Source organism: Echinops telfairi, unplaced genomic scaffold, assembly GCF_000313985.2.
Source record: "Echinops telfairi isolate 266 unplaced genomic scaffold, ASM31398v2 ScPeMD7_7458;HRSCAF=8496, whole genome shotgun sequence".
NCBI lineage: Eukaryota > Metazoa > Chordata > Mammalia > Afrosoricida > Tenrecidae > Echinops > Echinops telfairi.
In genome coordinates, this window is record NW_022111358.1 from 38759359 (window position 1) to 38771331 (window position 11973).

The 11973-nt window shown below is 53.1% G+C and overlaps 1 protein-coding gene across 3 annotated transcripts in view; it reads right to left on the bottom strand.

Moving 5' to 3' along the window:
* Positions 1–11973, bottom strand: part of RGS9 (regulator of G protein signaling 9) — a 65402-nt gene that overhangs the window by 21123 nt on the left and 32306 nt on the right. For all 3 annotated transcript variants that reach the window (XM_004709179.3, XM_045299875.1, XM_045299876.1), the window contains exons 10-13: positions 5880–5909; positions 4646–4707; positions 3258–3371; positions 1079–1194 (exon numbers count right to left, since the gene is read on the bottom strand). In XM_004709179.3, the coding sequence (XP_004709236.1) occupies positions 1079–1194; positions 3258–3371; positions 4646–4707; positions 5880–5909 (322 nt within the window). The remainder of the gene's footprint in view (positions 1–1078; positions 1195–3257; positions 3372–4645; positions 4708–5879; positions 5910–11973) is intronic.

Sequence of the window (11973 nt, forward strand, 5' to 3'; positions counted from 1 at the left end):
CTCTCTCTCTCTCTCTCTCTCTCTCACACACACACACACACACACACACACACACACACACACACACACACACAGGAGGCCCTGAGGAAGTCAGGGTTAAAATGAAACACGGCTCACAGCAGCCAAACCATGGGAACACATCAATGCCCACCCACAGATGGATGGAGGACTAAGACACACATTCCGTGTCCCCTTCATCTCCATCTACTCAAGGCAACTGGCTTGCTTTGGTTAGCCATTCAAGGGGCGGAAGACTGGCCCTTAATTAACCCTGGCTGTGCATTAGAATGACCCATGGAATGCTCCACAGGACAGCTCTCCCACTCCCCACCCCACCCCCAATGGAAAGAGGATGGGCTGCGGTCAAATCAACATTTTAAAATGTCCCAGGAGGAAATAACAATAAGAATGTATAATTGGTCAAGGATACAGGAGGGTGGGGAGGGAGGGGGAAAGAGGAGCTGATACCGAGGGCTCAAGTAGAACATGTTTTGGAGATGATGATGGCAGCCGATGTGCAAATATGCTCGATACAAATGATGTATGGAATGTTGTAGGAACCCCCAATAAAATGAGTTTAAAAAATAAAAATAAAGTGTGCCCAGGCAGATGGCACGTGCAGGCAGAAATCCACCGAGCTGCAGGACACCGGGCTTCGAGGCCAATGGTGATTCTTCCCTGGGCTTCCTGCAGGGTCTCCCGGAGGAGCTAAACTTGGGAGAGGGGGTGCACAGGGGACAGCAGGGTCGCTGGACTGGTCGTCTGAGGATGGTGCTGATACAGTGGGGTTCACACAGAGGGGATGGAGCCCCAGAAACGCAAGGGTGTTTGTGAGTTGGAAACGTGGCCAATGGCCTAGTGGGATTTGTGAGTCTCGAGAAGGGGAGTGATGGCCACCCCCTGGCACCATTCTGAACCCAGGGACGGCATGGCTAGGATTGTGAAGGCCGCTGAAATGCAGCGACAACATCTGTAGGGAAAACTCGAAAGGCCCAGGCTGGCTGGGAAGAGGAGCATCCGAGAACGCAGCCAGAAAAGGCTCCATGCATGTGTTGCCTTAGGAACAAAACAGACTCACCGCTGAATTCTTTCTTGAGGAAGTACTGGAAGCTCTGCCGGCCCTTGGGATCGCGGATCAATTCGCTGAAGTTGAAGGCCCATCGTTCCACCCGCATCTTGGTTGGGACTTCCACTCTGCAAGAAGGGGAGAGGGCAGCTTATATCTGCAGTGGACACTCGGTGGACAGGCAGTCTGTGGCAAGACACCGGTCCCCCATCTTCCGTCTGTCCCGTGATCCAGGGGAGCTATGGTGCCTCCGGCTCTCCCGACAATCACTTCACTAGGAAAATGTCAGGGGGTCCCCTGGCCTTGCTTCAACGCGACTGCCATCCCCCGGGGAAGGACAGGCCGATGGTGGTGGTGGATGGTGATGTCAGACTCACCACCCCTCTTCGGGACAGCACCGTTGACCATGCCACATGTGGAAAGATCATCCTCAGAACCAAGGAGTGAGCAAGATGACTCCCGAGGCAGGTTGTGTCCCTGTCCTCCCAGCACATTAATTTTACTCGAATTAGATACCAGATATGACAAGTTATAAAGATCATTTTTCTGATTTTCACAAAGAAATGGGGAGGGATTGTTAGGGCCAGAAATTCCACTCCCCGGTATCTATTCAAGAGAAATGAAAACATCTGTCCACGCAAAAAGCTGAGCCCAGATGATCAGGATGGAACAATTTGAAGTAGCAAAAGTAGAATCAACCCAAATGTCAATCAAGGAGTAGATATACAAAACGCCACGTGGGGCCTATCCACCCAATGGGATATCACGCAACTGTCAAAAGGAATCAAAAACGTACCACAAGGATTGGACCTTGACAACATGAGGCAAATGTAAAATGACTGATCTATGTTAAGTGGGGAGTGTGGAGAGCTAGTCATAAAAAGACCACATCTGGGTGCCCAGCGATCAAAAGATAGAGCATCTGGGGTCTTGGTTGAAGACAAACAAGTGGCCATCTAGGTGAGCAGCAACAAAGCCCACATGGAAGAAGCACGCCAGCTTGTGTGATCATGAGGTGTTGATGGGATCAGGTATCAGGCATCAAAGACCCAGAACAAAAAATCATATCAATGTGAAGGAGGGGGAGTGCAGAATGGAGACCCAAAGCCCAGCTGTAGGCAACTGGACATCCCCTTACAGAAGGGTCACAAGGAAGAGACGAGCCAGTCAGGGTGCAGTATAACACTGATGAAACATACAACTTTCCTCTAGTTCTTCAGTGCTTCCTCCCTCCTAATATCATGATCCCAATTCTACCTTACAAAGCCAGCTAGACCAGAGCATGTACACAGGTACAGATCTAAACGGGAAACACAGGGAATCCAGGACAGATAAACCCCTCAGGACCAATATTGAGAGTAGCAATACCAGTAGAGGAAGGTGGCAGGAGAAAGGGGGAACCGATCACAATGATCTACATATAACCTTCTCCCTGGGGGACAGATAACAGAAAAGTAGGTGACGGAAGACATCAAACCGTGTAAGACATGAAAAACTATTAATTTATAAATTATCAAGGGTTTGTGAGGGAGAGAGGGGGGAGAGGGGAAAAAATGAGGAGCTGATACCAAGGGCTCAGAAAGGAATTGTTTTGAAAATGATGATGGCAACAAATGTACAAATGTGCTTGACACGATGGATGCGTGAATGTATTGTGATAAGAGCTGTATGAGACCCCCATAAAATGATTTTTTAAAAGACCCCACATCTGGTCACTTATACTCGTATTATATTAAATGTCCAGAACAAGAACCGATGACAGAGATAGGAAGTGGACGAGTGGATCTCTCGGACTGGAGGGCGAAGGTGTAATCACTCTAGGATACGGGGTTGCACGTTGGGGTGATGGGGATGTTCTGCAATGAGATTACGGGGATGGTTACACAAGGAGATCTGGTGGCACTGTGGTTAAAGTGCCCCGCTGCCAAACGAAAGGTTGGTAGTTCAACCCCACTAGCCGCTCTGCAGGAGAAAGACGTGGCAGTCTGCCCCAGTGAAGACCAGTCTTGGACATCCTATGGGCGGGCATTCTACTCTGTCCTGCACGGTCACTAGGAGGGGTTTGGTTTGGGTTTGGCTAGTTGCCCAACTTTGTGAATATACTAAGAGCCACTGAATTGTATAAATCCAATATATGGCATGTGAATTACATATCAATAAAACAGGTGTTTTGTAATCTATCAACACATACAATTTGGCGTTTAGGTCCCAGAACTGCGTGTCATCTGTTATCCAAGGGTTGCTGGGGAGGCAGCCTGACATGATGGCGTCGTTGGACAAGAACTGCTCGCTGTACTTGACGATCCTGAAAAAAGCAAGCGGAACGTGACCCCCTAGAAGGTCAGCACCCAAGGTGACCAAGTCAACGGTCAGGCTGATGGACCCGCAGGTGTTTTCCTTGACTCGTTCCATGATCGCATGACTCTCTTCTTAGACCGTCATCTGACTCTCTTCTCGAATCTCCCTTGGGGTTGGCAGGCACTCGACAAGACCTGTGGTCTAGCGGTACGTGCTGGGCTGCTATGCGGCAAGGTCAGGCGTTTGAAAGCACCGGCTTCTCCATGGAAGAAAGATGAGGCTTTCTGCCACCTGTAAAGAGTGACCATCGCGGGAGCCCACAGGGACACTTCTAGAGGGTCCTAGAGGGTCGCTAGCGGTCAGAATCAGTTAGATGGTCATCGGTCTGGTTTGGGGTTGGGGAGTCCTGCTGGGACAGTCGTTCAATGCTCTACTGCTGGTGGGAGGGTCAGCCCTTCACCAGCCTCTCTGAGAGAGAAAAAGGTGGCAGTCTACTTCTGTAAAGATGTGCAGCTTGGGAGTGGTGGGGGGGGCAGTTCAACTCTGGGTTGGTTCCACTTGTGACAATGCTCATTGTCCCCTTTGGAGTTTACCCTCCCCAATTGTGTCCTGTTTGGATCAGGACCGTAGGTTTCCCGCTGATCCCGAGCCGGCTGTTAAATCTGAGGTTAACAGTGGACATGTGGTGAGGAAACACAGCGCATCTGTCCCTAATACGTCGGAATGGTTCGTGATGTGAACGAAGCCGAGCTTGGAGCCATGCAGGAGCCAACCTAGGGCCTTCTGACTCTTCCCCACCCCCATCCACATACAAAACAACACTCCAACGAAGAGCTCTAGAACCCCACTCACCCCTGATTTTGCCTAACCCAGCGGTTCTCAACCTTCCTCATGCCGTGACCCCTTCATACAGTTCCTCATGCTGTGGTGGCTCCCAACCAGAACATTATTTTTGTTGTTACTTCATCACTGTCATTTTGCCACTGTGATGATTCGTCATGTAACTATCTGATTTGCAGGATGTCCTTAGGCGACCCCTGTGAAAGGGTCGTTCGACCCCCAAAGGGGTCACGACCCACAGGTTGAGAACCGCTGGCCTCCCCTAAGATGAGAAGTGGGAGCAGGATCCGGAGGAAAGACCCGGGGACTAAGTACACAAGAACCTAGCCTGGTCTTGAAGACCCTCAGTCAGTCCACGAGTCACCTTGCCTTCCCGCAAACGATCTCCTCTTGCCTACGCACTGCTCAGAGCTCAACGTTACCAAGAAATCGGGCACGTACCCTCCCAGGGACACAGAGGACTTCACCGTGGACCTCATCAAGGCCTGTTGGTAGTACATGATCTGGAAAGGACACAGCCGTTAGAAGATGTCCCCCATCCCACCCCCCCTGGAGTGTCCCTGACACTGACCTTTACATATGGCTTCAAAATTGAGGGGCCTTTTTCCCATCACAACCCTGCCTGCCCCCACCCCAAACCCACCCCAAACCAGCCATCTACACACCAGTGACCCCGAACTCCAGAATAGTGGCCTCCTGAAGCCATCCCGGCAGGAGAAAGACGGAGCTCTCTGCTCCCGTGAAGAGTTAGTCTCAGAAACGCACGGGGGCAGGTCTACCCTGTCCTACAGGGTCGCCACGAGTCAGTATTGACTCAAAGGCAGCGAGTTTGGGAACCCCTCATACATGAGCTGGGGAAGACCCTGGCTAATTACAGATGTTCACATAAACACTGAAGAGTCAGTAGTTCACATGTTCGGCTGTAAACCCAACGGATGGGTGTTTGAGTGTACCCAGAAGCACCTTGGAAGAAAGGCCTAGTGTTCTACTTCTGGGGGGGGAGGGAACCCTCCACTGAAATCCCTGTGGAGTGTAGTTCTACTCCGACATTCAGAGGGCCGGAATCGGTCCCACGGCAGCTGGAAACCGGCGAGTATTAACCCCAGATGGGGAAGCAAAGGTTTGGCTATTCCTTCAGGTGCGTGGAGCCGAGCGAAGAAGGTGACATTCTCATCCTTCCTGGTTCCGTAGCTTCTGCAGGAGCCAGCATCCCCCTCTCCAACCACCTGCCTCCAGGTCGGCTGTCCATTGACATAGCCCACCTCGATGGCCCACCCTCCCCAGGTTTCTATCTTGACACTCGGGTCTGGGAGGTGCAACACATTTGCCACCCTGGACAGCTACTGCCAGATCTCTGTGTGTGAGCAGGAACCAGGTGGGGAGGGGACACGCTGTAGCAATAAGGCCCCTGTCCCCTCTGGCCACCCCTCTGTTTTGTGTCCCAGGGGTGTGCTTCCCATTCTGGTCTGGTCTCCGTGTCAGCCCCATTCAGGTCACCCAGACTTGAATTCTTGGCTTGCCATTCTCCGCTGCCGCCCATCAGTTGGGAAGCAGTTGTTGGCACGCGTCACAGGGCTTTCATTTCATTACAGAGTGCACAGCACTGGCCCGACGTCTATATAATTCGTCAACAGATTCGGAATCGAACTTAGCTGGAATTCGGGAGCCTAATTACCTCTTTTTTGACAGTCGTGATGGTTTGTTTCTGCAAAACAAAAAGCAAGAGCCATTAAACAGTTTCCAGTGAGTCGCTACAGTTCAAATGCCCACTTGAGAAAACAAAGATCCAATCCCCGTGAGAAAATAGTCCAGCTTTTCCTACTTAGGAAGCAAGATTTCCCCTCACCGCTTACCAGACCCCCGCCCTTCCCAGCCCCACCTCCATCCCTGCCACTGGAGGCTATCAATTCAGAGAGACCACGCTGGTTTGTTCTCATCTTCACCCAACGTAAGGCACCACTTTAGAAGACACGCGGTTTGGGTGGAGAGCAATCCCAGGTCTGGAAGGCATCTGTCTTCTAATCCGTAACATCACTCTACTCGCCTAACTGCCAAGATGAATTAAAGACTGAAGTCTGGGGACAGTTGCACTTGACCGTGCTGCCTGGGCTGTTGCTGTCGGGTGCCACCGAGCGAGCGCTGACCCACAGCGAGCCTATGCACAACAGAGTGAAGCGCAGCCTGGTCCTGCGCCAGCCTCGCAATTGGTGCTCTGTTTGCGCCCACTGCGGCCGCCATGGCGCCGATCCAGGTCACTGGGGGCCCTTCCTCTCGTTCGCTGACCGTCCACTTTACCACTTTACGGGACCGGAAGACCATCTTCGATGGGATGAGAGATGAAGTGAGGACCAGGGGAGTCCTGGGGCTGAGTCCCCAGGTGCACAATCAAGCTCACGGCTGGGAGTAGAAGCAGGATGCTCTCCCTCTGCGCCCTTGAAGTTGCAGCAGAAGGTGGACTGTCACAAGATGGACGTCGAGTTCAGGCTCTTGGAAACTCCTGGCAACTCTTCGGATCTAAGAGGGACCCGCCCCTTGGCATGATGTTTCTGCTCCATGTAGCCCTTTGAGGTCAGGCAAGGTGCTTTCTTAGGTCTGGTTGTGTCCAGGGGGCTGCTTGGTGCTCACGCTCACACGATAGACTCAGCCTCTTCCTTCCTGACCGCTAATGTCCATGAAGCATGTCCTTCGGTGGTACAGCCATTCACATGCTGTGCCGTTAGCCCCAAGGTTGGCAGAGGCATCTCTCTCTGGAAGAAAGCCCTATCTGTCTACTGCTGACAAACCCAATGGAGCACCGTTCTATTCTGACCCCATTAGGGTCACCATGCTACTCTGGCCACATGGGGTCACTCAGAATCGATTTGACAGCAACTGGGTGGCCCAGCTCGTGGGCATATTCAGGCTAGTTCGTGCAAGCAGGTCTTCCCTGGAACACAGTCAGAAGCCAGAGGTGGACACTGCTTCCCTTAGCCAGCCAGGAACATAGGCGCTGGCCCAGGTCTACTGGCCAGAAACAGAGAGTGGCATAGTGCTCCCGGGTCACATGCTAGCCTCGCCTCTCTAGTCCATGCCTTGCCAGGTGGCTTGCAGGTAACTGCTTCTCGTGGGGACTCTTTTTCTGGGAGGTAGGGGAGTGAGATGGGTTGTCTCAGACAGGCCAAGTTCAGATCCGTCTCCCTACCTGGGGCAGTCCCATGCCCTGCCTTCCTCCACAGCACTGATCACATGGCCATCACGTATGCTTTTGCGTGGCTCTCTCCCAAATGTGTGTGTTACTCCCTGGGCCTCCGTTCAGCCAATGGAATTGTGTGCCTCCCGCTGGTTCCCCATCCCCTGGCCTCAAGCCTCAGGCGGAGTAGGTGCTCAGGAAACGCTGAAGGAATGATGATTGCTGGGAGCCTGGGAGCCTGAGAAAATGGGATGCTTCCCAAGCTGAATGGAATTCTTTTTCTATTCTAAAAAAAAAAAGTGGAACACACACCCAAGGGAGCCCAGTGTTTCGGTGACCACACAGACCCTTTGTTCCTACTCTATCCCAACCAGCAGGCAAGTTGGATTGAAAAGGATCCTGGACCAGGGTGGACTTGCATTCAAATCTAACTCGTATAATGAGATCTTCCTGTTCATGCCACGGAGCCCTGGAGGCATCGTGCTCACCGATCAGGCTGCTAACCGCAAGGCTGGCGGTTCAAAACCACCAGCTGCTCTGAGAGAGAAAGATGGGGCTTTCTACTCCCTTAAATAGTTACCGTCTACCCTGTCCTGTAGGGTCACTCTGAGCCGGCATCTACTCAATGGCCGTGAGCCTGGGTCTTTGGCTGCTTAGTGCCATGCTGGAGTAGACTTCAGGAAAACACGTACTAACCTCTGCCCGCGCCTCAGAGGGGCGGCTGGCTTCTTGCGTCATAATAATCGCCTAAACCCTGGTGATCTTCTCCCAGGAGGGTCACAGCCTACAGAACCCTAGGGAGCAGACGTGTCACACGGGGGTCTCCCTGAGTTGAAATCAACTAGGCAGCACCTGACAACAGGCGGCAGCAGCCAGGAAGAGGCCCTGCCTGCATGGCACAAATGGTTACGAGTTGGACTATTCACCGAAAGGTAGGCAGTTCAAACCCACCCAGAGATGCCTCTGTCACAAGGCCCAGCGAGCTGCTTCGGAAGGTCCCAGCCCTACAAACCCACGGGAAGCCGTGTTCCTCTCTGCACACGTGGGCCACTGAGAGTCAGGATTGACTAGACATCGTGGTAAGCAATGGCACCTCTGTCCTCTCTGAACGAGACCTGACAAGAGAAAGGCCTTATGGTTGTAGTTCCCCTCCGAGGAAACCAAGGCACTGAGAGGTTGTGGGAACTTTCCCAGAATCTCCTGGTCAGCATTCAGCTGAACCTGGATTCAACCCCAGCTCCGCCTGATCCCGGTACCCTTGCCCTTGAACCCGATGATCAGTCTCTCTTCCTCAAAGCTGAGGACTGCTGCAGGAGAAGCCTGAGACAGTCAACGCTCCTCACTGTCCAGCCTAGCCTGTTGTTCCCACCTCTTCCTGGCTGGGCCTGAGGCTGAGACGCCTCTGTCCCATCATTAAATGTCCAGACAAACAGAGGAGGAGAGCCCCGATCACAAGGTGTGATGCAAGTATGGGACACGCGCTCTCATGAACACTCTTGACGGAGAAGATGGCCAACAGCATCAACACTCTCCTTCAACGCGCCCAGGCCCCAAGCTCCCTGTGGATGGAGCTTCCTGTGGATCACCACATGACTTCTACCTGTAGGTTCCTCCATCGACAAACACAGATGACCAATGACAGACGATGCTCCCTAAGAGACAAACACCACGTAGGGAGGGCCCTCACCCCTGGGCTCCAGGGGGCCCCCCCGGACACGCAGTGCTGCTCCGCCTCTCCTGGCTTTAAGGAGCCCTGCTGGTGGAGTGGGTTATGTGTGGGGCTACTAACCCCCGGGTCAGACCTTCAAACCCACCAGCCGCTGCTTCCAGGAGGAAGGACCCACTCCCATGCAGATTTAGTCTGGGGAACCCGAAGGAGCAGTTGGAGTAGACGCTGTCCCATAGGGTCACCGGGAGACAGAATCAACTCGATGGCAGAGGACTTCGTGTTGTCTCCTGGTTTTAGGTGTCCTGGGGTGCAATGGGTTAAGTACTGGGCTGCTGTGAGCAAGGTGAGTGGTTCAAATCCACCAGCCGCTCCACAGGAGAAAGAGGAGGCTGTCTGCTCCAGGAACGACTGAACCCTAAGGAGCAATTCTACCCTGTCCGTCTGTCCACGATGAGGTGGATTCCACGCAATGGCGGAGAGGGTCTCTCCTTGTTTGCCTTTGTCTGGCCAAGTGTGTCTGCTACCGGGGCCATGAACTCCATCGCCTGAATTTGTTTGGTTTTGACTCCTCATTTCTTTTCGTTTAAGGCTGTGTGCCTTCGGCGTTTGGCTTCTTATGCCAGATGTTTCCACCCGGGAACCAGACTGATGAACGGGCTCTCTAGCAACGGGGTCCCATGGAGCCTGCATCTCCCCCACCCCTACCTTGGGTTATCCACGTGAACTTTAGCTCATCTGGCCCCTACAGATCACTGTCCCTGGGACCAGCTTCCTTGAAATTGATGCCTGGGACATCTCTGTCCTTCTAGAAAGGTGAGGGTTCTGGGAGCTGGGGAGAAGGTTCTGGACTTTTCTACAAGTCGGAGAGGCAGTTTCATCTCAGAGGGGAGAGTGGTATAGGGAAGGGTGGACTTGGGGATCAGACCCAAGTCAAAGTCCTGGCCCCACATCACTGGCTGACTGTTCAGTGTTTCAGAGCCGATTTCCTCTCTTGGAAACAGGAGTAATGGGGGTAATAGGCATAAGCAGAGGTTCGATACACCAAACCAAAACCTAAACTTGCTGCCATAGCGTTGTCATCAGCTCCTAACGACTCTATATGACAAAGTACAAATGCCCCTGTGAGTTTCCAAGACTGTAACTCTTTATGGGAGTAGAAAGCCTCCTTGTTCCCCCTCGGAGCAGCTGGTGGTTTCAACCTGCTGACCTTGCAGTTAGTAGCCCAACATGCAGCCCCCTCTGCCACCAGGACTCCAGTAACGATCAATGACAGTGAGTTTGGGGACACAGTGGTTAAAGCGCTCCACTGCTATCCCAAAAGTCAGTGGTTCAAAGCCACCAGCGACTCCTCGGGGAAAAGATAGATGTCTACTTCTGTAAAGAAAAAAAAAAAATGCAGGGCAGTTCTACTAGGTCCTCTAGGGTCAGTGTGAGTGGAAATGGACTCAAAGACAGAGGGCGTACTCGTTAGGGTTGCTGTGCCGCTGCTGCTGGGCACGTGGACTGTGGGATCGCCACCCTAATGACAAGGCAGCGTACAAGACCTCTGAGACAGATGTGTGTGAGAGAATGTCTTCATGGTTTACCTACAATTCAAACTTAATTGGGTATTCTCTATTTTCATTTGCTGAATCTGTCAACTAGGAAGATTGCTCAGCCAAGGGCCACAGCAAACAGTAATTTAAAATAAAAGTATTTTACCACATATATACATGACCATATATGCATATACCTACTAAAGTAAATAAGCACAGGTGAAGTCACAGACCTCTCTCTCTCTCTCTCTCTCTCTCTCTCACACACACACACACACACACACACACACAACTTCTAAGCAGTTCTGAGAAAACCACCTTCCGGATGAAATAAACAGCCTTGCCCTGGAATTCACCCACGACCCCCTTCCCTTCTCCACACTCAACCCTCCTGGGGGAACCCTCCTCATTACTTAGGGTGGCACCCTCAGCCACAGCAGGGAGATGCTGCCTAAGGCCGCTTAGGGTGCCCTGCATTCTTGGAATGCTCAGGACGCACTGTTTCCCCTGGCAGAGCTGCCCAAACAGGGGCACATCCCTAGTTTGTTTACGCAGCTCTGTGGCTGCCCGGCTGCCCCCGAGCCCCAGCAGGAGGCTGGCTGCAGATAGAAGTTGAGAGGGGGCAGGAGAGGTGATGGATGATGGCCCTAGGGGGCCCTGGGGTCCCCACCAGACAGCCGGCCAGGAGGCCGTCAAAGGGATACAGCAGGAACCCTAGAGACAGGCAGGTGGGAGTCTGGACAGTGGACAATGTGGACAAGCAGCGGTGTGAAGGCCCTGGGCAGGGGGTCAGCTTGAAGCGGGTCCAAAGTCGGGACTCAGAAGCCCAGAAATGGAAGTGGTCAATGTGAAGCAGACAGGTGAGAGGCACCTGTCCATGGGATAAGGTGAGGTCAGAGTCGTCTGAAGAAAGACCCCAGACTGCCTGGGCCTTCCTCCAGATCAGGTGGAGGCAGGAGGGTTCAGGGCAAACCCATTAAGCACCTGGCTGGGCCTCCCTCAGACCCCACAGTCGGGGGTGGGTGGGGGGGGTGGCAGAGCCGGGCCTCACTCCGATACCAACACTCTTTTCAGAAGACCAAAGTGCTTCTGCTCATTAAGTGGCAACCAGATCCCTGTCCTGAATGCCCTGCTTCCATCACCTCAGCCACCGTCTTCTCTCGGTCCCAAGACAGAATCTGCACTCCTGAGGCCTCAGGGGTGGCTCTGTGGTTCCGGGGACCCTCTCCCTTTGGGCGGGGAGACATGGAAAGACGGGACACAGAGCCCTGACCCTCAGCCAATCGGTGGGGAGGCTGTGACCAGGTAAAGCACACAGCAGCCTCCATGTCCCTGAGCCACGGGAGCAGACAGGGCGGCTGGGGCTGGCAGAGGGCCGGGAAATAGGGGGGCGGGG